Source organism: Ambystoma mexicanum, chromosome 4q (assembly GCF_040938575.1).
Source record: "Ambystoma mexicanum isolate Mex_15411 chromosome 4q, UKY_AmexF1_1, whole genome shotgun sequence".
NCBI classification, from domain to species: Eukaryota; Metazoa; Chordata; class Amphibia; order Caudata; family Ambystomatidae; genus Ambystoma; species Ambystoma mexicanum.
Genome location: NC_090928.1, coordinates 1,099,111,831 through 1,099,138,341, shown reverse-complemented (window position 1 = coordinate 1,099,138,341; position 26,511 = coordinate 1,099,111,831). Strand labels below are relative to the sequence as shown.

The 26,511-nt window shown below is 41.0% G+C and overlaps 1 protein-coding gene across 2 annotated transcripts in view; it reads right to left on the bottom strand.

Moving 5' to 3' along the window:
• The window catches only part of GALNT14 (polypeptide N-acetylgalactosaminyltransferase 14), a 1,917,720-nt gene that overhangs the window by 358,807 nt on the left and 1,532,402 nt on the right, over window positions 1-26,511 (bottom strand). For both annotated transcript variants that reach the window (XM_069608667.1, XM_069608668.1), the window contains exon 9: window positions 9,056-9,159. In XM_069608667.1, coding sequence (XP_069464768.1) covers window positions 9,056-9,159 — 104 coding nt within the window. The remainder of the gene's footprint in view (window positions 1-9,055; window positions 9,160-26,511) is intronic.

Sequence of the window (26,511 nt, the reverse complement as noted above, 5' to 3'; positions counted from 1 at the left end):
CAATAAAACAAATAGTTTCAGACTAACAGATGTCAATCTCCTGGTAAACCATGACCTTGATATAGTTGTGCAATATTTAGAGAATCTTTCTAACATTCTCATCTCCCTCCCAAGGAGTTTGTAAAGGTAGGGGTGGCTCGTTCTTCAGTAGCCTGCTGGAGACATTCCATTGTTCTCCTTTCATTACACTGACTGCCTTATTATGTGTTCATGAAAGACAAACAAACGTATTCCCTCCAGATGGTCAATCTAAATCTCTTGGGAAACCTAAACCCATCCCGATGTTTGGACATGTAAGTGGCTAAAATGGAGTTTTAACTTGTAGTCAGGGCTGCAAGAAAACAACAAAACAAATCTTCCCATTCCATGCAAGAAAAACACTAGTGCCTATTTCAAAATATCACATCACACATACAACTCCTTATGTAATAATCAGTGTTTTACATGCATTCATAAAGATGTAGATTAACTCTTTCTAAATGTATATTATTGGTGGAACAAGGCAAGATTGTATTTGATGTTGAAAAATGAAATACACTGCTTACAACAGAATATTTTTGACACCCAAGGACCTTTGTGTTTTCGAATGTGTGGTTCCAAGATTGATAATTAATGAGGCAGTATATTTTGACATATAATGTTGCTCTGCACCGTACCAATACTTTGGGTTTATGTATTGCTGTCAATCATATAGTTCCAGTGCAGCAGGCACTGTTCTCTATAAATCCAGAGACTGGTTTACCTTGGAGCTTTCCTAATTTCTGCCTGTCAATTTAAAGTTATTAAAAACTCACTCTTTGGGTGACATTTACTCAAGGCCAAATATTGTTCCTCAGAGGGTTTAGTTGTGACAGAGTCCACCCATGTATCAAGTATTGTCTCTATGGTGTGAAGGCGACTACCTACATCCCGCAGGTGCACCTTATTCATAGCAATGGAAAACATAGTATACAAGTGAAGTAGGCATAGGCACTATTTCAACACTTCTCACTTTGAATTTAGCCAGTCTCAATCTGTCCATTATTCTCCCCTACACTAGATACAAACACAATCATTTTAGGGTGAGTATTGTGAGCATTGAAATTGGCACTAATCCCAGGGTTTATTATCTACTTAGTGATGCAAACATACAACCCTGTTATCACATATTAGTCTAACATAAAAATCTGTGAACCTTTTGTATAGTCTCATAATTTGGCATCATTTTATACAAAAAACAAGAACCCCTCATACCACAATTATTTGTCCCTCCCTCTTTTTCATAGGGAAATTTCTAAAGAGTATGCTACATTTATATCAAACTGTCAATCTCCAAATGGCAATCGTCTATCAGAAAATAGTTGGCATGTTTATTCTAGATTTAAATAATGCCCTTTGCTCAGTAAGACAAGTGTAATATTTGTATTTTGACTACAATATATACTGGAAATTATAGCTAGAAATGAACATGATATGTTTATAATAAGATGCAGGTTACAATGGTAGGACAAATAAATATTGTAATACCTTCGTTTGTCGATAATACAAAATGTGACTCTTCAAAATGTACTTGGAAAGGGTAACATTCAGATTACACTCAATTATCTGTTTCATCTGTAAGCACAATGGTACGTTTAAGAGTGTGTGCTGGCCACTGATTTGTTGGTATAGCTGCTGGATGTGTGGATTTGGTATACTATGCACAAACACTTATAAAAAAAAAATAGAAAGTAGAAAATGCAATGGTAGACCTTGTACCTTGGTACTCTGATCCCTTACAAGTTTTGTCCGAACCCCAGCAAAGTCTAGTCCCATTGCCACAAGTCCCTCCCACACTGACACTGTGATGGTGACATTCTTGCAGTTACACACCATGCCCATGTATTTCTCCAAATACCAGAATGTTTCCCACATCTGGGTATACCTCTGTTTCTGCTGTCTAATTTGCCTTTCAACCAATACAACCCACCCCTTCAGATATGTGTGTTTTCTTCTGGTGGCAAAGCGCTTAGCAACTGCTGGGGTCTCATAAAGAGAGTGAGAGAAAGAGTGACTTAAGAAGGTGTGCTCTAGATGTGTTCATGATATGCCATGGAGAACAAGTCTTTTATAAAGAGTTGAAAATAGTTCACAGAAATACTATATTTTCTTCATGCATGCTGCTTGTGGACTGTCTAGAAAGTCTATGGGCCTCAATATAGGTTTGCTGGTCTTGGAACTACGGTACCGGTAAGCATGCCGGTACCGTAGTTCCCGGACTGGCAAACTATGAGTTCTGCTTGTCGGAGCCATTGTGGCCGCCAGGACTAGCCTGGCAGCCATAACGGCACCCATGAGCAGAGCATGTCAGATGCACCGGCACTATTTATAACGGTGCCGGTGCATCCGGCTTCCCCATTCCCACTGAGCCCTATGAGGCTCAAATGGAAATGGGGAAGAATTTTTTCCAGTGCGCAGGAATGGGCAACTACGGGGTCCAGGAAAGGCGTAATGACCCAGTAATTGGCCATTTCTGGGCACTGGAAAATAATTATACCAGCAGCAGCTGTGCCTGTATTACAGGCACGGCTACCGCCAGCCTCGTAATGAGGCCTAGGTCTTTGACTTGCATTTTTATCTGAAAATTGTATGGCATAGTGCATCATGTGAACTCTTTTTTTTTAATTTTTTTTTTTATCCCAAACCCTTTATTTTATAATTGCTCTTGGGGTACTCCTATGATGATGGTGGCATGGAATACAACGTGCCCGCTGCACACTATTCTGCTTGGCCCTTGTCTTTACTAATTGTTCTTGGGGTGTTCTCCTGAAGTTGGTGGCATGGGGCAAAACTTTCCCACTGCACTCTATTCTTCTTGGCCCATGTCTTTACTCCTCACCTGCACAAATATTCACAATATTTCTGATTGGTGATAAATGTTAACTGATCGAAATGATTAAGCTGTATGTGTAGCCTCCACACAATGAATGGTTTCTGTTCCTTTTCTCCAGACCGGTCAGTGTCAGATTAAACATGCCTTGAGCCAACCAGTATACTCTTTAGCTCACCCTCAAGACTGCTTCTGCTGTATTGGTTTAGTATACTCCACATTACTTATTTTTGGCTGACAGTATATTACAAGTATTTTATTTTCTTTTTTAAGGGGCTTAGATGTAGGGTCCTCCTCCTCCATCCCTTTCACCCCTCTGGCTGCCCCCTTAGAACCATGTGATCTGTGCATGTTTGCCTGCATTTAACGACATTTAACCTCTGCTCCTGTAACTGTTTCTTGCACCCTGTCCATGGTTTGACTCCTTCTGCTCCTACCCTTTAAAGCCCTCCTCACTAGCGTGTACCTCACTCAGGAGTCTGAAGCAAATGGCTTACAGAGTCAAGGGCTTCAATCATTACATCACCTGTCTGGTCCTGTAAGTGCCTGGAAGAAGTTAAGGGCCAGAAGTCCTGCACACCACCCGAGAACAAAACCACATTCATTCCATTTACACCTCAGCCTATCCTCACTCTACCAACTGTAACTCTGACATGCAAATACTCATCACACACCAAGCACCACCCCATCTCTAACCTATAGCACCTCACCAACATCCCGTTTACAAACACCCAACCTACTCCACCCAAACACAAATGCAACCTCATGCTCCTTAACACTTACTCCCCTATTTCCATGTGACAGACATTGCTGATATCACCACCATTTATAACCTTGACACATTCCCCATAACAGAGTCACAACTTCCCCCCACTTCCACACACATCCGGCCTGCCCATGGCCCTGCTGACTACAGCATCTAACTTCTCAATCACACAGAGAGACCCCAAAGGAGCTTGCAGTCATCCACAAGACTTCATGGACATGTACGCTCCAGGATCCCTCACCCCTAAAATCCATGGAGCTCCTGGTATGTCAATCTCTGCTGTCCCACACCAGAACTGCTAGATTCCACCTGATCTATAACACCCAAAGAGTAGCAAAGCCTTCTTGGATGAAATTGAGAACCTCATAACCATTGGTTAACCAAACCATTCCATCAAAAGCTTCCTAGAAGACTTCAACATGCCAGGAGTGTAAGCAAACAAGAACATCTCCAAGATCTCCTGGGCACCCTCCACATGTTTTTTAAATGTTTGTATTTATTGTTATACAGTTTAAAAAAACCTTTAACAAAACAATTTATCAGCATGCAACACTACAATTCATAATACTAACAATACACAGAAACATGTAAAACTCATAATATTATCAATTAATTCCAAATGCAAAGATTTTAAAAAGCCTGTTACTGCCAAGATCACAGATGTCCAACATCTTGCTAAACAGAGCTGTATAAAAGAATCACATGACATTGAGGGTAAGAATGATACAAATTATCTAAAATGTGACTCTAAGAAACTCCAAAAATGAACACATGATGTGATAAAATGTTCAAGGGTTTCAATAGTATTAACGAAATCACAGAACCTGCAAGAACCTTGATCAACAGTTAACATTGTATAATGAATCAGAATCTCTTTAGTGAACACTTGATTCATTAGAAACCTGAAAAATATTTGTCTCACAGTTCTTTGTGGGTACACAGCAGAATAGGGAACAACCATTCCAACCGGTTAAGAATCATACTGTAAATCAATTAAAAGATTTGATTGTATTGCCCAATCCTGTCTATAAATTAATTTTGAATTGAGGGTGGGTTGTCCTTAAGATCAGGGTTGCCAGGTCAAAATCAGTAAGTAAATGATCACAATAATCATAAAATACACACATAAAAACTTCCTTTCTGTGAATCAACACCTTATTTAAATCCATATATAAAGATGGAACACATGGTGGGCATAAAAACGAATAGTAAAGGTATAAGAACTTGCACAGGGCACAGCCTTTAAGTGAAATTAAACTGAGTTTGTAGTGGCTGGTAGCTAGAGGAGTACCTTGAATTACCTGCATATCCTCCTCCACAACCGACCCTCTAAGTCTGGAAGCAAGTCTAGAGCCCAAAATGGAAGTATCTCAAAACCATAAAGTATTTTGAGTATACCTTTCCCTTCATAAAATTTCAATGAGGATATTATGGAACACTTCCCATATTTAATGTCCATGTGTACCAGTTGATTACCTAATGCCGTTCCAAGAGAAAACAGCCAGTCCTTGATGAACGTTATGTTCTGTTTGTTTGAAATAGGGAATCCCAAGTATAGAAAATCCTTCACTTTTTTTGGGTTAATCTTCAATCTATGAGCATCTGCAAAAGGTGCTATAAGATGTTGTGATCTGACTGGGTTCAAATCAAAAATTAAATAATCGTTGGCATAAGAGCCATGTTAGCTTCAGATGTTGTATTTTCAGAGTGGAAAGAGCTGCCGTATTTACCGAATCGCCAATGTCCCTAAGGTACAGATTAAACAAACATGGCGCAAATACACATCCCAGCCTCACTCCTCTGGTGGTGGGTATACTCCTTGACAAATTACTGTCATGATCTAATAAAACGTGTACTTTGGTATTTGAGTATAACCCAATAATTTGCCATAGTAGTCCCTTCAGGATTCCCCATTTCAGAAGCTTATTCCAAAGAAGACCCTGATCCACTGCATCAAAAGCAGCTGAATGATCTATTGTGACCAGGTATAGAGAATCATATCTATCTTGGTGCACTTGATTTGTAACTGCTTTCAACAAGAACCCATTCAATGTGGTGGCGTGATGTTTTTGAAAACCAGTCTGCTTTAAAGGGATTTTGTTAATTGACCTTTGCCACTTTTCTAGATGCTTGAGATCCAATGTGCCAAATAACTTGCTATCAGCATCAATGATTGCTATTGGTCGAAAATGCAATGGATTTGAATGAGAAAACTTTTTAAAGATAGGTAAAATATAAGCAGAAGACTTTGACTTGGGAGATGTACACGTGGCTATAATGTTGTTGAAAAGAATCAACAATATAGATGCCCATGTATCAGGGTCCCCCGTGAATAGTATGTTGGACAAATTATTTGGACCAATAGCTCTTGAGGAGCAAAATCTACTGATAACATCAGCCATTTAGTCCTTTGTTATAGTCATGGACAAGCACACAAAGATCGGTCCAGAAAAAGGGAGTTGTCAACTTTCTTTCCAGATTGACTGTGAAAAACATAAGCAAAATTGGAGACTCATTGGAGTTGCTTTGCTCGGGTTGAGAATGAACAAGATCGTTCATAAAATACCAAAATGTTCTTTATTTCTCAACACTGAGAAAATGTTCTCTGTGTCTCGTTGATAACCTAAAATATGGTTATTTTTAACCCATCTTTTGAATCCTTGTTTTACCTTTTTAATTTGCAGTTTTTTAAAGTTAGGGGAGAGGGACACTTCTTTGCAATACATTTAATTTTGATGCACAAAGCCTTTTTATACTGAGCCACATTCAAATCGAAGGTATGACAATGATTTCTAGTGGAACCGACACTCCAAAGTCACTTATATAGAGAGGCAGAAAGAAGCTCCTCCATGAAATCCTGTTAGTTCTCCAGTATGAATGTTGAATATTGCCAATCCAGTGATGTTGCTTTGAAACATGCCGAGGCAGAATCATTTATCATACATATGGAAACTCGGTTCCAGCTTATTCAATTTCCTGCAGGAATAACTCTTAGATCTAAACTTGCAGGAAATGACTGTTCACACTGATGCTGTACACATTGAAAAGAAGTTGACACTTAACTATGATCGCTGAAGTCATTAGGGATGACATGAAGGTCAATGCATCTTTCATACAGACCACTAATTGTAAAGATGTAGTCTAAGATTGATTTTGCGAGACCATTCGTCCCGGTACATTTTGCCGTCTACTCCAGTGGAGCCATTCAGCATAATTAAACCAAGCCCTTCTAGTGTTTCTGTCCAGTGTTGCCCGAAATGATTCTTATCTGAACTAAAACAGCGAAGGGCCATCTACAACTGGGTATGGAAAAAAGCATACATTGAGATCCCCGAAAAAGATCCCCCAAAAAGATCAGCTGACCACCAGGATATTTCATTTGCCATTCATTGACAGTATTCAGTATAAGGTATAAGGTCAAGAACTTTCTTTAATAGACCAGTACTTGAATTCCAGTAAATATTGGCAACATCATTCAACATTTTCAAACTTAAACAGTAGTGACTCCAAAAGCACAGCATGAGATTTAGTTTCCATTTTAAGGCGTTCATAAAGAGATATTAAAACACAAAGGACTTGACTGATTTTTAATAAGGCGTCGCATACAGATGAATCTGTGTTGCCCTTAAGGGTTTGAAAGGCAGCAGCAAGTCTCTGTGTAGGAACAAAGTCTTGCATCGAATTAAAACTACATCTCCCACCTTCACTTCATAGGCAAGATTATTAATAAGACTGGCACACTCACCTACATGAAAAGATGGTCATCAATGAAGCAGTCCACATCATTAACAAAGAAGACACTTGCCTCCGGGTCCTGCTTGACATATCTGCTGCATTTAGCACAGCCAACCAGGCATTCAAAGGCACAGTCTTTTAGTGGTTAGACTCCTACCTCACTAACACACACAAGCTCCTCCAGATGTGCACCTGCATATCTGGTCAGCACCCAGTGTCCTTCAGAAACCCACCAGACTCCATCCTCTCCACTGTCATCTCCAACTTCTTCAAGGAGTCCTTGAGGGCACTGTTGGCCAAATTCAGCATCAAAATCCACCAGTATACTGAGGGCACACAACTATACCTGAAGGTCCAATTCCTCAACAACATTCAGTAATTGAAATATGGCCTTTGCAGAATTGAATCATATATATAAGGTACCTACCTAAAGCTCAAGCCTACCAAAGCAGGGATCCTCCTGCGCGTGCCACCAAACACAGTTGGATCTCAAAAGCTCCTTCGCCAACACTCCCTACTACAATCACCTGTGTCTTCAACATTGATTTTGACTTCTCCACCAAAACACATCTCACAGAGAAGATGCAAACAATACGGTACCTGCTCTCAATACTGCACCAAATCAAACCTTTCATCCCTGCCTCAGACTTCACATCCGTCATCCAGGCCTGGTGCTCTTCCACCTGGATGGGTGGCAATGTCCTCCTTCGCTGTGTCAAAACCATTGCTCTTGCATCTCTGAAACCTATTCATAATTCCACAGCACATCTCATTGATGGACTGAAGAAATTTGAGAACAGGTCCTCCAAACTGAAGGAATTACACTGGTAACCATCCAAACTTCCATCACCTTCAAGACAGCTGAGATGACCTTCAAATCTCTAATGTGCATGATGCCATTATACTTAACTGAATACATCACCATCTCAGAAGGTCAATTCAACACAAGAAGCCAAGGTATTGCCAGACTGGATTCCGAAAATTGCAAGTAGCATCAGACTAGAAAACAAACAGTCTCCTGCTATGATTGCACACTCTGAAACAACGGTAAGATGGCTTCCACCCTCCTGTGATTCAGGAAGGCCTTAAGATCTTGCTCTTCAAAGAATATGTTATTCTAAAGTGAGCAGCATAGGTAGAGAAGATGAGCCTCCCCTATTATATTCCACAACCTTTATTGTAGAGTGCTTCAATGCTTTCTAGCTAGGTTTTGGCTATACAAATAACCTACATGCATACATACATGCATACATAGGGTAAGGAAATGACTTCATGCAACTGATATTTCCAACCCATGAATTACATTTAGGTAATGCATGCTTTCTAGAAGTTTGTGTCCTGCATAGCATCTGTAGGGTGCACTAAAGTTAAGCACCTGCACATAATGTTTAGTAAAAGGACTAGAAAGTGCTGTCACAACTATATGAAGTCATCTAGGCATGCTATGAGTACAAGACAATAAAGAAGACCATATTGAAATATAGATGCACATTCGAACAGTTTGCAAGAGAGAACATTTAAGCATACCTTGTACGCAGTAATCAAATATAAATCCATACTGTATTCAGATTTAAAGAACTTCCAGGAAAGAATGCATGGGCAAATATATGTTTCCTTTTGTAAGACACCAAGCTTCTATGTATAAATGCATTGATTTAATTGCTGATTTCAACCAGTCTTTTCATTAAAACTAATACACAACTTACCAAAATTCTCCCCACCCCAGATGTCCATGGCAGTGTCATATTTCCCCAGATGGATGAACCATGCTTTGTCAATGACAAAGAGCCCTCCTGCAATGATAGGTGTCCTGCGGGAGAAAGACAAATAACCACATCATGTGACTCTGCATCCTTTATGATCTACATAAAGTATGGCAATACATGTTAACTAATATACATGGGCTTCATTCTAATCATCATGCCATATTAAGGTAAATAGGCATACAATCCCTAATATCTGCTGATTAAAGTATTATTTTAATGGATAGGGGATCCCTTAATTCTGATACATTGAAAAAGTCTGTAATGTGTTGGTGAATATGAAGAGAAGCTGATGGAGTATCTCCGTTGGCTGTCAACACATATGTTAACAGTGTAATCACATGTCTTAAGCACATTCAACGGGACATGATGAACATTGTCCAGCATATGTTTGAATACACCATGGAGATAAAACTAATGGCTTCTCTAGATCTTCAGCAAGACACTTCAGATTCAGCCAATGTACCAGAAGTAAGGAAACCCTCATCCAGCAAAAGAACATGAAATGTAAAAACCAAATACAAATGACAATAATTATTATAAAGTGCATAATTGCGTGTGTCAGCTGATAGCATACAAATCAACTGTCCGGCCTAAGTACCTAAATCATTCAGGGAATATCGAGAATAGAGATATTGGAAGAAAGCCATGGCCCCCAATGAGGACACCCCAAAAAGGCCCCAATGAGGACCCCCGATACCCATCCAACAGGGTGTTGCACTATCTCGGGGTACAACTCATCACACAGTCAAAACAGCACATCTTACTTTAAAGGCCAATACTGTCATATATTGTTGGGTAGTGGGAGCGTGAACATGTGTTTCGCAGGGCAATACGACCAAATATTGATGAGGAAGACATCAGTGGTTTTCTTCGGGCACAGAAATCCTGAAGATGTGGTGCAAAAAGCTCCTGTGAGCTGTTGGTAACCTGAAGTTGTTCATGTGTTCTACAGAGCCTATTTTAAATTGTATGTTCTCAGCTGAACAACAACTCAAGCCCTTCCACATTGTTTGGGTTTGGGCTTGCTTAATGTCCTTGATCAATACATTTACACACGTAAGGCCACGGCAATGGTCATTGCCCTGCAATTCTGCTACCTTAGGTTTCACCATGGTTTCAATTTGCAAAGGCATGCCACGTATGTACTCAAAAGGTAACCATATTCATTACAAATATGAAAGATGTGGCAATAACTAGGTAATTTGAACTAACTGCATTAGTATACTAAAAGTATTTGCAGTTATGAAGCAAATCTGCAAACAGGTCATGAGCGCATACTGGTAGGATGCTGCATGAATCTCACATACATTGCAATGGCTTTAAAGAGGTGAAAAATCACACGTGGGAGCTCTAGTTAACATGCACATTTCAACAAACTAGTGATGTCTCTATACAATTAAAGCAGAACATCTGTTTGTTCATTATACAATTCTACATGACATTTGGCCACTCTACGCTTTTCCGTGGATTTCAGCCCCTTCACACATGAGACGCCTGCCTGAAACTGGTGAAACGTCAACCAGAAGGACTGGACTAGACATGGCTCATTTTAGGCATCTCAACAAGCCATAGGATGCACCGTTTCTAAGATATTTGCACCACAATGCACTGCACAGTGCCAGGGTGAGGCGGCAGGTAGGTAGAGCACACAGAAGATCCCAGTATGCTGCAGAACTCCAACTCTCACCTCCCCTCCTAGTCTGCTGTGGGGTATGTCAGCCGGCCACACGCGCCCATTCTCAGCGAAATTTACTTCAGAGTGCAAAGCACATCAAACGATAAGCAACTCCGAACAGCGACATATACGATCACTGATTTTCAACAATTGATGAGAGTGTTATCATGTCTGTATACAGAACCTATGAGGGCTCTGGGTACTTTTTGCTAGTTGAATATGAAATCATATTGTATGATTGTAGAACATTTTCTTCAGATTAAAAATCATAAGTGATTTGGACACATGCCTTTCAATTTATTGTTGACATCTTTTATTATTATTATTATTATTATTAATATTGTATTTATTGAGCACAGACCGAGCTTCGAGAATACAGATACATGATGGAGTGCTTTACAGAGGTAACCACAGAGCATATATACAACAGGGGTAGGGTGCAGAAGGGCCCAGAAGAGGGGTACATCTGTACTGGGTAGCGGGAAGGAGATGGGTGGGTGGCATCTAGCAAGTCAGGTGGCGCGAGGGGTGACGTGATAGGCTAGGTGTTGATGATGAGAGTCTACTTGAAGAGGTAGGTTGTGAGTTCTTTTCTGAATTGTATGAGCATGCTTGCGAGTAGATGCTGATGGGGAGGAGGTTCCGTGGTCACGGGGCATAGGCAGAGAAGGCTAGTGTTCTGGTCTTTTGCTTTTTACAGCAGCGGATTTCAAGTCTGCATATGTCCTGGCTTCTCGTGGTATGCTCTCTACCAGAGATGCTAAGTTTCTTCTTAAGGTAGCTGGGGGGCTTGAGGGCGACTACCTTATAGATGATGCAGCAAGACTTGAACTTGATTCCTGCATGCAGTGGAGCCAGTGAATTCTGATGAGGGTCCGCTGTGATGTGGTCATATCTGCATAGACCCTTCAGGCATGTGGCTGCATGTAGGACACTACTCAGAGGTACACGGGATGATGACAGGAGGCCCTCGAGTATTGCACTGCCCCCATTCAGGTGGCTGTATAGCAACCAAGGTGCACAAGTGCAGGTGAATTGCCGACACTTGTTGCAACCTTCTTTGATTTTTTAAGACAAAAAGTAAGATCTCCAAGAAAAGATTGATGTACAAAATTGGAAAAACCTCTGTGCTGGAATGCTTCCCACTACCATTACCAATGCAAATGAAACAAATGTATGTGTTTCATGCACACCGTAGTGGAAACAGATACACAGAGAGTGACACTTTGGTAAATGAGGACTACAGAGACTGCCAATGTCTGACGAACACCTCCAGAGAAAAATGGAAATTCATTCCAAGGTACTGATCTGAGAAATTATAACCTCCCCTCGTTGTGATTAGAGGTCATACAATTCTGGGGACTAACAAGCAGAACATGTCACAGGGCTCTTTTTTGATGGGATGCAGACAGACGAGGTGAGATGGGGAAGAGGCACTTCCGACAGTGAAAAGATGTGGAGAGACTAAGAGACGATACAGAGTCATTAGGTACTCAAGAATGGAAGAGTGAGTGTATAGAGCATGATGTGAAGAAGGTATCCTGACTTTGGTTGCTTTGGTCCCAAGTCCAAGACTGTGCCAGTTGACCAGGACTATTGGGTGGGTTCTGAGGCTGTCAGGCTGCAGTGGGAAATCAAAAGAGAGTACTGGAGACAACGTGACTTTGGACGGTGCATTGGAAATCGTTTTTTTTTTTTAATGAAATAATGTTCTGAATGTATTGGGTATGACAACATTGTACTTTTAACTTGTATAATTGAGTAATACAGTAAACAGTGCAATCCTAAAACCATGAGAATTAAATAGCGAAAATGGGTATGAACTTGTTAACAGTTTTTGGAGAAGATAAATTAGTTTGAATACAAGCAAACAAAATCCAAAAATATACGTTGAGAAACTAATAATAAAGTAGTGCCACGGTCAGTATGAGAGTACGGTTAGGTAGGATGTTCAGTCGGACTATTGAGGGTGCAGGAGTAGATGGGGTGTAAGTACTGTAAAGTGTGGATCCAGGTGATGTTCTTTATCTCAGCTGGTCTTGGGTTCCAGTGAAGACAGACAAATAAACAGGGAGGACGATTGAACATAGGAGGAGCCATGGGAGTTATGAAAACAAAACATGCATGTTTTATTGGAGCAAAGTGAATAGCAAAAGATTATGTCTGACAGTTTGGATGGGCACCCCTGATCGATTTAACATTCAGAAATTGTAGAGAGAGTGACTCTGCATTGACATCCAGCTTGCATGAGCACAGTGAGTTGACATACAATGACCATGGAAGGCCAGAGAGGGTTCTGGTAGTAATGTTTAGAACTTTGTCAAAGGGTGTGATGGAATAGAGACGGATGTTAAGTGTTGTGCTGCAGCCGTAGTTGAGGGAACTCAGTGAATGTATGTCAATATCTGTATTATTGAAAGCTGGGTAGAGGGGAGAACTTTCTATGGTTTAATATGTTCAGTCCTGCTGCTGCAGCAGTCAAAGTTATGAACTGTAACAAAGAGGGTGTTAGGAATATGGGGCTTGGGAGGAATATGGGAATTGTCAGGGGAGAAATAGATGGTTGATGGGAAAGAATTCTGTGTTAGATGAGTTATGAATGAAAAGTTGAAAATCCATCCACTGGAAAATGGCTGAGAGGTTGTCTGAATCTTTCCGTAGGGAGGAAAGAAGTGAAGACTTGTTAGGGATTAACATCTGTGCATCATCAGCAAAAAAGATGATAGGGGAGATAAAGGAGGACATTAGCTTGTCTCGGGAAAAGGTACAGAGAATAAAGAGTACTGGGACATGGAGAGATTCATAAGAGTGTCCTGTAGAACTCAGGTAGTGAGGTAGTAACAGGGGGACGTGAATTATTCCATGAGATGGAAATAAAATGGCCTCAGGGGTAGGAGACAATACCAATGAGAGCAGTGCTCTAAATTCCTAGATTAGAGAAAGTCGAGAGAATGGTAAAGGCCTGTGCAAAAGGTTGCACAAATGTTGAAGTTATGAGTGGAAGAGAGAGATGTGTGGTGACAGATTTAGTAACATGGGTAAGGTGGTTGTAATTGAGCCAGGGGCATCTTCACAATAGTAATATAGTATGTGATGATTCCTGTGGAGTCATCAGTGATTCCCTGATCACGATCTCCTCCTATGTGGCCAGGGGAAGGCAGCAGCTACCTGATCCTGACACTGTGTGTGGTATTATGTGGGAGGATCACATAGGAGGAGACAGATGTCTGGGGAGGTGGTGAACCCATCAGGAGACACACAGTATTCTTCGCTTACTAGACCTCATAGATTCAAAGTTCTTGATGACTTGTTGTCACCATATAAATACCTCCCATTATAAAACCCAGAAACCTCACCCTGCAAATCATCCCAGTTAGATAACATAAACCTAACTTCTCCTGTTTATAATGTTTTCTTAAATAAAAGTTCTAAATAAATATCACTATAGAAATCTTGTGTAATCCAACTCCCATAAAGCCTCAAGTACTGAGACAAGAAAGAAGAGTGAGGAGTTAATGCAAATTTAATTAAACTCAAATTTGAATGTGCGGCGTAGTTGATATGAAAGATTACAAGTGTGCAGGACATTTGAAGATACTGTTCACACTTGAACTGCAAAGAGAGCAGGAGAAGGAAGCGGTATGAGGAAGGACCACACCGAAGGAGATCGAAAAGGCAGACAAGTCCAGAAGGCAGCTTACTGGTGTGGTGCCAGACCAGGAGAGACACGTTAGGGCTGAACGGCAGCGTCTTTGGTCTCAGTTGCAAAGAGAACCCAGTGGGTGAGCTGGAAGCTGCGTGGAGAGCCGAAGGAAGGTCTGTATAACAAATGAGGCTGTCCCAGAAAGGAAGCTTCATCAAGACCGTGTGCAACAGGTCGAGAACACTTAGAAACGTTGGTGAGTACGCCCAACGATATAGGGGACTCTGGGGCATACCAACAGGCATGTATGCCAACAAAACAGATACAAACATTTAAATACCAAACAAATGAAGCACAAAAGCATAACTTGAACAAGTCTCCATATATGGGATGTCAATATGGGAAAGGAAGGTTGGAGCATGTATGACCCTAAGCAAATAACTGTTAAAGAAATAAGCACAGAGGCAGAACCTTAACACGTCCCCATATTTGTGCTATGAACGTGGGGAAAGTTTGAACAAGTCATACCTCAAGCATACCTCAAGCAAATAGAAACACAGTGAAGTAATACAACTGTGTCGTGTTATAGGGTATACAATTAGAGAAAAAGTCCTGGTGAAAGGGACGCACCAGGAAGTGTAAATTGGGGCGATACCTGGTAGAGAAGTATACCAGGCTATCTGTATGAACCAAAAGGGATTCCTGGCAGGAGTGTATACCAGGTAATCCCCTTAAAGTTTGTTTACCAGGGTATCTGAAGAGTCTAATAGAGGATACCTGGCAGGGGAGTATACCAGGAGGTTATTAAGTTGTATAAAGAAACATACCTATTTTACAATCACATGGTAAAGGAATATACAAAAGACACTTGTGCCATCCAAAAATAACTATTGTTTGAAATAAACATTTTTGTCATATTCAAGACATTTTTGCTAGAAAGAGACATATTAGCCATCCTAGCAGTTTTCAAATGAGTGAGATATACACCTGAGGTGAGTCAGAGGTTCAAGATGAGAGTTTGGACCCGGTTGCAGGTGCTGTTCATTAATGGTTTGCGGTGTGAAAGTATAAAATGGTGGGAAGAAGGGTAAGCTGTGAACAGAATTGGCATTTGTTCTATGGGTGAGGGAGGGGAAAAGGGAGACAACAGAATTATGAGGGCTTCAGAGATCTTTAAAAATGTAAGGCAACAGTAAACAGGAAAGTCACTACTCTAGTGGGATGATGAGATAGAACAAATAAATGGTGCGAAACAGCATAGGTTGAAGGGTAGAGGATAACCTCTGGGAGTCACAACTTAGAGAAGCGATTATGTTGGTTGAGGTAGGTGGATTTTACAGCTTCAATGGAAGTAATTACATTCTGGAGGCCAGTCTTATAGTTAGTGAGGGGAGAGGAATATTTCTACCAATGACATAAATGAAGGCACATACAAGTCCTGAGTGGTCTGGTGTCAGGAGTAATCCAGAATGTGGAGTGGAAAGCTTGGAGTATAATCACAGACAGGGTAGTGGTGTTTAAGCTGATGAGATTGAGGATCAATTTAGTGAACAGTTGGTCATGAGATGAATAATAGGACGTGGAGAGAGGACGGAAGTGCAGAACAGGTCCTCCAAACTGAAGGAATTACACTGGTAACCATCCAAACTTGCATCACCTTCAAGACAGCTGGGATGACCTTCAAATCTCTAATGTGCAAGATGCCATTATACTTAACTGAATACATCACCATCTCAGAAGGTCAATTCAACTTCAATGGTTCACTCAGAACATTTTTGAAGTATAAAAGGTCTCCCTACATGTTTGCTCTGTCCTTTATCATCTGTCTCTCTGACAGACTGTGGCACCTGAATTAATTTTAGAAGTGGCTACTAGTGTTGACCAGAAGTCAAAAAAGCCTCAGTAAAATACAATAAAATGCATTGAAGGTCAATTATCATTTGAAGGTGGGGTTTAGGGCTGACCTAACATGGGAGATACAGGAGCTGAATTAAACTAGCATGCATCATTGCCAGAACATTGATTGACCAGACGTTTGAACCCTCTTCTCGAAACCTTCCTGGAGCTAGGAATTTGGTCCTCCCATCAATGTTTCCATTGAGTATAAACAGTAACTGTGCGTGTTTCTATTTATGACATTTTCCTTCTGGGCAATGTAACTGTTATGCTCGAATTTGCACACAGTCACGTAAAACAATATTTTACCATGTTTAGTTGAATCCATTAGCACAAATCTATTGTTGGGTATATTGTTGGTGCTCATCTGTGGCTTGTGTGTCAGGTTTGCCGGGTGGGATGAAGAAAGAGACTAATACAAGGCTGGATTACAGAAGCAGAAAGGGGGTTATTTTGCAACAACAAGAACAAACAGGTGGTCAGTGTCTATGCTCAGGTGTAACAAGAAAGTATTTTACAACAGTACCCAGAGTGGAAGATGTCCACCTATGCTCTCTAGTCTTGCTGAAAATCCTTGTCGTATTCTGTGGGTTTTGTGCAGTTCTCTGGGTTTGGGAAAGTCTGTTGGTCTCCCCCAGAAAGGCTAGGCAGTAAGCAGGCTTTCCAGAAGTGCCACACACTTTGAGACTTTGGGTACGGGCTTGGAGTGCTCCACACCAGTTTAACTCCTCAACCTCTGGGACATTGCGCCATCTTGTACCTCCTTCTGCCTTAGCTGAATGATGTCATGGGATGCCTGTTGTTCTCCCCCTTCTCTAGTCCAGTAGAGGTATATTCCCCTCAGCCCCCCCTCTCTCTCTCTCCCTCTCTCTCTCTCTCCTCTCTCTCAGATAGTTCACCTCTTTCATTCTCAAAAAACCTGATTCCTCATGACACCTCTTTCCTGATACAACCTCCTCCACTCCCCAACAAATCCCCTTATTCTGATGACAACTCTATTGTTCTAACTTCATTGAAGTTCTCTCCCAAGCTCACGCTCTCTCCCCCCTGTTCTCTTCTTGGTACTCCTTGCTCTCACCACTCCCGACCATACACCTTCCACCAACTCGTATTCAAATTCCCCACAGTGTCAGATTTCTTCATTATATAGCAATATCTTGCATCCCTCTGGTCATTCATTACTAATGTTAAGCACATGTGTGCACGGAGGGCCGTGTTTAGGCCCTGGCTTGGGGTTTATGTGGTTTGGAGGATAACATAAATGCCTGCCGCTACCTTGGATTTCAGAAGTGCTGTTTGTCAGTCTGGAGTGTCTCTCCCCACCCTTAGAATCATTAGTGTTATTGCTAGCATGATTCTGGAATCCTTTGCTCGGAAGTCAGAAAAACTCTCGGTAAGCAGGGAACACTGTTCACTCCATTCAATCCAACTCAATTAGCGAACTTGAAAGTTTGTAAAATCTATGAAGTGAGGAGAATGATGTTTATTTATTAATTTGTGCATTCAATGATTCACCATTCAACATTGCTCTGATAATTATTTTAAACAAGGGATTTTTGAGGGTTGCATGGGCATAAGTCAAAGGGAAATCTGATTTGCATGGCCCAGAATGATGCAGGAGAAAATGCATTTCCTCACTGTTTGAGGCTTGTGAAGAACTATAACTAGACTTGTTTGAAGGAAGGGACTTTCTTAATTACAATGGAGCTCTAAGTCTGACTAGGGATCTAAGATTGCTGTCTGAAGTCATTGACCTAAATGGAAGAAGTTAATTTAAGAGTCATTGGCATCCTCCTCTTCCTCCTGAAGACACTGGCAAGGGATAACTGACTGAGGGTGACTTCGCTACGCAACTCTGCCCATCAGTAGGGTTGGTAAAGGTTTTTTTACCCTGTGACTGTACCCTACCTAAGTGTTGGTGGCCCAATAGCAGTGGCTCCCCTGTATACTTCATCCAGGCTCAGCAACCACTTGCATGGGGGCACCCACTACAGGCAGGTAGGGAACTTCGTAAAGCTAGCAACATCTAATCTTACCCCACATTTACATTTGTTGTCTGGCCTTACGTAAGTGTGTCAAATGTGTTTCAGGACTTGTAGTCCAAGTTCACAATTGAATACAGTAAGTAAAATCAAACTCGAAATAAAACTCACATGGCATACAGTGACAGAGGAAAATCAAGACATACACAAATAACCATATTGACCTTTAAAAATGTAGGCATTTAATGGCTAGTGTAGAGAAACGCAGTCAACCTCTCGATTTTATTTCTGGCTTTTCACCAGCACCTGCTCACCAGTTTCCTAGCTACCCTGGGAGGTGGCAAAACAATACCCGCAAGGTGAAGCCCCGCCAAAGCGATCCTTATTCATGGGCAAGTAAACTGTGGACCAGTCATTGGAAATCTTTTGCCTGTGTAATTATCAGCACTAGCCAGACATGAAGGTCTGTTTGCCTTTTAAGGAGCGGGTTATGGCAACAAATACGTTAAGGTGCCCCTGCCACGTAGATGGTCTCATCCCATTTAAAGCCTGCCAGTCATGGGAACATATATATTTTGTTTTATATTTACACCCCCAATCCATTTCCAAACTGTAGCACACATTTGAATACTTGAAAAACGTGGGGTCGGGACTAGTGTTTCCCTCAACCTGGATAGAAATCTAGAAAAAGAAGAGCTGTGGGAGACACGTGTAGTTGCTGTGACTCTGACAATTCACCTCTCAACCTCAGTCTTACCCAGTCTCAATCCATTCAAACCATTCTTCTACTGCAGGAACAGACCCCGGTCTTATATACAACGACTTATGTCTCTATTCGTAATTAAATACTCAAAAAGTATATGATTTTATTATATAAAATTGTTTCTGTTAAAAATGAACACATTTGAACGACACAGTGTGACAATTGTCGGCCATTTTAAAACTATATTTCGGTAATAAATCATACATAATGGTGTGTTTATTGGTAAAGATGTAAAACTGCATCCCTTTTCATTTCACCAGTTCAAAGCCATACACTGAGGTGCTCCTGAAGAAATGTTTAGTGATGGGGATGGCTAAAACCTTTCCCTAAGTGGGACAGTATAGTATTGTCCTGTACCTGGAATAAATGACCAAAACATCTGTGTCAACATGACACATTTTTTATGTGCCCTATCAAAGGGTGATGGGAGGATCGGGAGCACCTGAGTGTGCACTCTCACTCTATCAATTGTTGGCAGTTCCTGTTTGCCATGACCAATGTGTGAGAGTTTTACTTTGAGAGGCATTGAAAAAACTCAACATTGGGATTTGAAAGAGTGTAGGCAGTTTCTGATCTCTATAAAACAATTTGTTAAATGATTTTTGTTTATTTCTAAAAATAATAATAATTTAAAAAAAGATGTGAGCTTGCACGTACTAACCCCTGTCACGGAAAAAAGTTGAGGTTGGAGTCAACAAATGTGTGTGTACGTTTTTAGTTTTTTGGATGTGGTTAATAAAGCAAAACAGTATATTTGTGGATATTCTTTGAGCTGACCCGCAATATGTGTAATGCGAAGAACTAACACGTTCAGAACTACTCTCATTTGGTGCATTGTGTAAAAATGTGGTGACAATTCCTAGAGAGGGCAGTCGGGATCTGGGTCCCCGCAATGGTTTAAGTATAACCTTTCCCATCATAAAAAGCTGGTTCTGTCTAGAGCCACATAGTGGGCGGAGTGTAGAGGTGCACCTAGTTTGCCTTTAGGAATACTGCTAATGGGAAAATGGAAATTCATATGTTGGGTACCTCTCACTGAGATGCAGGGTCCTATATTACAGCACAGGTTGCATTTCACATCAGCTGTTATTACAAATGAAAAGGACATGTAGAGTATGTTACAGGGTGTGGGTGATGATCAGGCTGGAACAATCCCTTGAGACATTTATGAAAGAAAAGGCTTGAGTTGTAGTTTTATTTTGGTAGGATGATTAAAAAAAAAGCAGGTATCTGTGTGAAGCAGTGTGCAGTGGGGACCGAGACATAGGCCAAGGCCATATTTCTCTCAATGGCACTCTAGTTTTTAACGCAAAGATGAACAATGCAAAATAACTAAGGTTGACCAGACATACAAAAAGTAATAACTACAAACTACAAAAATAATTGCCATGTTGGTCTCCTCTGGGCAAGTCCTCCCTGCTGTGGTGAGTGCCAGGCTGCTCACCTCTTGCCTTAAAGTCCCAGTTTCTATTTATCGAATCAAAAACCCTCTCTGTTCTCAGGTCTTTGAAGTTCAGTGATGGCTGCACCACCTCACCCTTTCTCACCATCATCTTCCAATCCTTCCCTTCAGTTCTCACCATCAACAATTGTACTCAATTGCTACTACTTCACCAGGCTCCTTCGCTCCCATAGTCACCTGGTCATCTCCCTCTCTTCAGTGTCCAGCCTTCACCAAATATGAGCCTCCAACTCCTGCAAATCCTCATCACATAACTAGGCTGCCTGAATTATATGGGAGAGTAATATTTCCTCCTGTATCTTCTGGGTCTGCACCTGTGATGTGTGTGGTGAGCTGAGCTGTAATATACCATGTGCATGCTGTCATGGTTTCCTAGAGGGGAATGCATAAACATATATACAGAATAGCAACCATTTTAGATTTCAGGTCTGTCAGCCATAGGAAGCTGTTTGTCTATGAAGGGAGCCTACTGGTTGTTGCTGCGTTGGCAGGTATAATTTGAATGTGCATTAATTTACATGTACCTCATGATGTTTGTGATGGCTGTGTGGGTTTTCATACCTTGAACAGCCTGCACAGCTACCCCTCAAATCTGTTAGTGCCCCGGAAGTGTTTCCATAGGGATTGGTGTGGGGCCTATTTGTGTTTGGCCTGCCTTTGGGTGGGAGTGAGATGGTCCTAAAGATGGTCCTAAAGTTACTGACCCCTGGCATATTATGCAAACAGAGGGAGCTCACCCCATTCTGCATCTGGCCCATAACCCACTGGCTTGAAGATTTACACAGCTGCAACATCACTTTTCTGACCAATGAGCAACAGGGTGGGCTTTGTCACAGTTTAGTATATTGCTAAGTTGTGTGATGCAGTTTGGCCTATGACCTGAATCAATTAGTGTTTGGAAAGGGTAGAACAACTGTAGCAAATCTATCTCTCATCAATATTATGGGAGAAAACTGATATAGCTCATGCTATGGATATTGATAAAATACTTATAGCATTTATATACCTCTTTACAATTAAGAGCTTTTGAGCTGTGAAGGAGGTCGAGAGATGGAAGATGAGAACTTATCTTGGGAAGCACCTCCCTGTAATTCTGTAGTTAGTCAGAAACCCTTTTCCCAGAATCTGGGCCCACCTAGCACTAAAACAAATCTTTATGTCAAATAAATTGCATTCCTGCATATGGACCATTGTAGGGTAATGTAATTCAGAAGAAAAGATGCAGAACAAGGTGTCATTTTGAAAACAATACATAGGCTACCACTTGCAGACAGCAGCTGGAAAACACATGTGAAAGGTTTTTGCCGTCACCCAATTGTGTGGCTGATTCATGGAATTATTTGCTCCGAAAAACGGGGATTTGTGTGCCATTCTGCTTGCAAATCCCTGTTTAACAAATGGTGATTTGCGGGCAGAATGGCCAACAAATCCCCGTTTTCTGGCACACATTATTCCATGAATCAGCCCCTAAATCTCTACATGACAAAGCCTGATATTAACCTTTCAAGTACCAGAACACAACCTGCAACGTTTGATAAAGTGGGTAACTGCTTAACCTGAGGAGAAATAGAACATCAGTTACAATAAAAAAAATGAATATGTTATGCTGCAGTGTTTTGGGGATAAATGTAAAATCAAGGGGAACAGGAAAATGTACATTTCAAAATAAAACATTGTGAATGAGACCACATTAAAGGAAGCCAGAGCTGAACTCTAGTCCCCCAAAATCAGCTTTCTTACAGATAAGGAATCATTAATGGGGATTGACCAATAATGATAATTTTTTTTTTATTAACTTCAGCCTGAAGGACTCAATGTAAACATTGAGTTCTCGAGCTTTTGTTACAGGTTGTTGCTCGTCAAAATTTGATAAAAAACCATGTTCGTAGAAAAAAAGCGTTTTATGCGCCTAAGTAGATATATACATCGCTAGAAAATCACAGTTTATCAAGTCGTAGTGCATCTAAGAAATGTACTACAGCACAGCTCAATTTAATGCAGTGTCCAGCACTGGCATAAGTCCACCAGTCTCGATTTCCTTCTGCTGCAGGCATGAATTCGCTTAGATGCAGGGTTCGCTGTGCTGTGAGCCGCTCACACTTTGTTAACAGATGTTCAGTTGTTTCTGTATCGCTATTACAGAAGCGACACATATTAACTCTTCCTTCATTGATATGTCGACGCCACAGCATCTCTTTTGTTTTGAGCGCGTTTAAGCGGAGTCTCAAAAATTGGGTCCTATGATGACGAGAGGGACAGGTTGTCAGATACATGCTTGGCATGTTTAGTTTGTGGGCGCCAGGTCCGGAATCTAAAGTAGTCGGCATATGATTGCGACGATCAGTGTTCTGGATCCAGCACCAGAGTTCAAATTTCTTTTTTGATACTTGGGGGCGCATGATTAAGTCTTTTAGGTTCATATCGGCAGCAGTTAGAATTGAGATCATCATCTCTTTCCACTCATCTAGTAGCTTCGATGAGGTCTGGCTTGGTTGTGTGCAAAAGATTTGGAAAGCTGGAGTCACTGGAGTTAGGCACATCTTGCGCAGAGCCATTAGTGATTTCCACAAAACACAAGTGTGAAGCGGGTTCAAGGATAGTTTGTATCTTATTTGAACCATCGAAATGTATGACGGTAGACCAAGAACTCGCCGCCAAAAAAGCCCTTCCATTTTCTGCCAAAATAAAATGTCAATATTCCATGCGGCTTCTGATCCAAAGGTAATTGCTGGAACAACCTTTAGGGCGTAGAAGGTTAGAACTGGGGTGAGAGTGAATTTACCGTAATTTCTGTTCAGCAGCTGCGCTTGGATGGTGAGTCGTATCATTCTGTTTTCTATGTCAAGTTTCCAATGGTGTTCATGTAGGGACTTGTTGAAGGTGATTCCCAGGTAGCGAATAGAGTTGACGATCCCGAGGGCTTTCCCATCAACTCTCCACGAGAAAGCTTTCCGTTTTTTGGAATCCCGTTCGCCAATTATAACCACCTTTGTCTTGTCGGTGTTCAGGGTCAGGTCGTTGATGTTTAAATAGTCTTGTAAGTTCGTTAACTGCCGCTGAAGGCTAATTTGGGTACGGTCTAAGAGCACCACATCGTCGGCGTAGATTATGCAGCCGATTTCGTTTTGATTGATTTTGGGAGGAAAGCATCTTAGATTTTTTCTGAACTCTGGTAGATCACAAATACACAGTTTAAACAGGTCGGCTGCTAGCGGACACCCTTGTTTTACTCCTTTAGTTATGGTTATTTGGGTAGTTAAAGCACCATGATCATTCAGCCTGATGCGGATGGCGGTTTGAGAATGAAGGGCTTTTATGGTATCGATTATGTTGCGAGGACAATTCCAGTTATTCAATTTTTCCCACAATTTGACTCGATTAATGCTGTCAAAGGCGCCTTTCAGATCGATGAAAGCCAGGTAGAGATGATATAATGATAATTAAAGACCTGCAACTTAGTCACAGAGAGGCCAAAATGGAAACCCATCCAGAGCCAGCGTTTTGATGGCTTGCATCTATGTATGTTGTATGTAAGATCATTAAATAAAGGTGGTTCTGCAGATCTGTGGAAAAAAAAGTATGTAAAAACAAAGGTTAATCTGAAAACCTTATAGACCTGGGAACTGTGTGACGGGGCCGAGAAGACCTCAGTAAACCCCCAAGAACTGCAAGCTACAAGGGATGTTACCATGGGCAGGCCCCCATCATAAATACCTTGCAGCTCTGCATTAACACCATGGATAAGAGATACCAGACCAAAAACCAAAGATGCTAAGTGATATTTTGTATATTAAGCATAAGCCACATGATATTCACTATTTCACCCCTAATACATGAACAGAAACTCATATAAAGTTAATTTATCTTTTGCAATGTTCAGTTGGAATGCTCTATTAGGTGGTAGAAAACGATGTCATTTTTAGAATGCAAATTAGGTGAATTTATATTTTCTCACAAAGAAATGGTGCACGCTAGTATGTCATATGTCATACTGTCCACAGGGATAAGCATGTCCCTTTGAGATGGAAAAATTATTTGCACAGAAAAATATCAACAAGTTATAGGACACAATATGTAAGTGATTGACCATTGGACCTATAATGATCAAAATTGCATCAATTGATTTGTCCCAGAGAAAGGAATATGGCGATCAAATTAGTAAAGTGGTAATATGTGTGGAGTTCATGATATGGGAATGTGGCATTATTCAATGCAAGAAAGCCCTGAGATGACATCACATTAAATGTGAGGGAAACTGGTTGTAGAAGTTACTCCCACCAGGCTGCTTCCTTCATTAATATGCCCAATGACTGCAGATGGGTTTGTCTACTGTGATGTTACTTTTGGAACACCATCCAATCACATACATTGGACAATTAGATTTGGGAAAGTATATACACCTAAACAAGTTGGGTTTACTGTTCTATATAGGATTCAACACACACTCACTCAGGGAGACAGGGGAGACCCTGACAGACTCACTCGCTAGCTCCCTTACTGACTGATGGAGAGATAGAAGAATTAATAACAACAGGAAGGAGGAGGAGGAGATTGTTCTCTTTCTGGACCCGTTTTGGATTTTAACCTGCATCCTGAAAGTGAGAGCTAGCATGAGTTAAAGCCACAGGCCTTCTTCAGTGGAAGAAATAGCAGACAGGCTGTAGAGGAGAGCCTATCTGATACTGCTGACTGATGCCAATCTGTTCCTAGAGGGGGTAAAATTAACCAGAGTGCCCATCTGTCTTTAATAAAGCCAAAAGAAATTCATCTGTGAGTATTATCTGAAGGACAATCAATACTGTGGGAGAGATTCTAAAAATGGAATTAGAATCAATCCTAGCCCTGTTCTTTGTTAGTACTGAGGGGTGGGAATATATAGATTGGTTGTGCATCACGAAAAGCTAGGCAACATTTCAGAACTGATGTGCTTCTAGAAAAATATATAGTTTCTAGATTAAGTCCCAGGGTGTGTCTACTGTTAGATCCCCTTGCTCTTTCCATGTGTAATGACGTCTAGCAGAAAATAATAATCAGGAGTTATATGGACATCTCACTGTGTGGGTACCTAGGAAAAGAATATAACGGAAGTAATTCCTGGGCACACAATCAAGCAGAATAGTGTTTTTAAAGCCAAGTTGTTCAAGACCAAAAGAATAGGGGGATTATTTGCTACCCATTCCCTTGCTATTTAAGGTGCCCATTGAAAATGAGAGAGGTTAGGTTTTGCCCACTAATTAAAAAGCAAGAGCACCAAAGGGATCTACTCTCCTACTTGTTTAACATACATTTTTTACAAGCCATTTACATGCATTAAGTTCCAGTAGTTTGTTGAAACAAGTTTAAAAGGCTGTTGAAATTCTGACCTGTCTATTGAGTAAGGGGTGTGGTATTTTGAATAAAGGGGAACTGCCAACATTTGGAAAGGCAGGCATATTTGAACAAATTCATTGTTTTCACAAATGAAAGATCCTACTTGGACTCTCATCCAATCAATCCATGGTGCCTTCCTTCTCAGGGTGAATAGAAGGCCTGATACGTATGGTGAAGTGATTGTTTGATTTACATTGAAATGTCTGACAGCAGTACCTGTGGTAAAAGCCCATGTCCTGTTTAAATTTATGTTTAAAAGGGGATTGGACAGCCCCAGATATTGACTTTTGGAAGACAGAGATGTTGGACAGAATCACCTCAATGGGCTTACAGATTTTAGTTGAACGTGGCCCATGAAACCAATCCCTAGAGAGGCTATATATGACTTCCATTGTCAAAGACGAGAATTTTAAACTGATCTCCGCTCTGCTGACTAATTTTACCTTCAACTGGTGTAGAGCAGGATAGGAGACACATAGGCTTAGATTAAACAGTGCCAAGAAGAATCAGCCCAGAAAAATTCGGAAGAACTGCTGAGCGCCAAAGATGTAGCGACAAACTGCAAGACATTGTACAGCTGCAAGAAACCCTAAAGGAAAATCAGG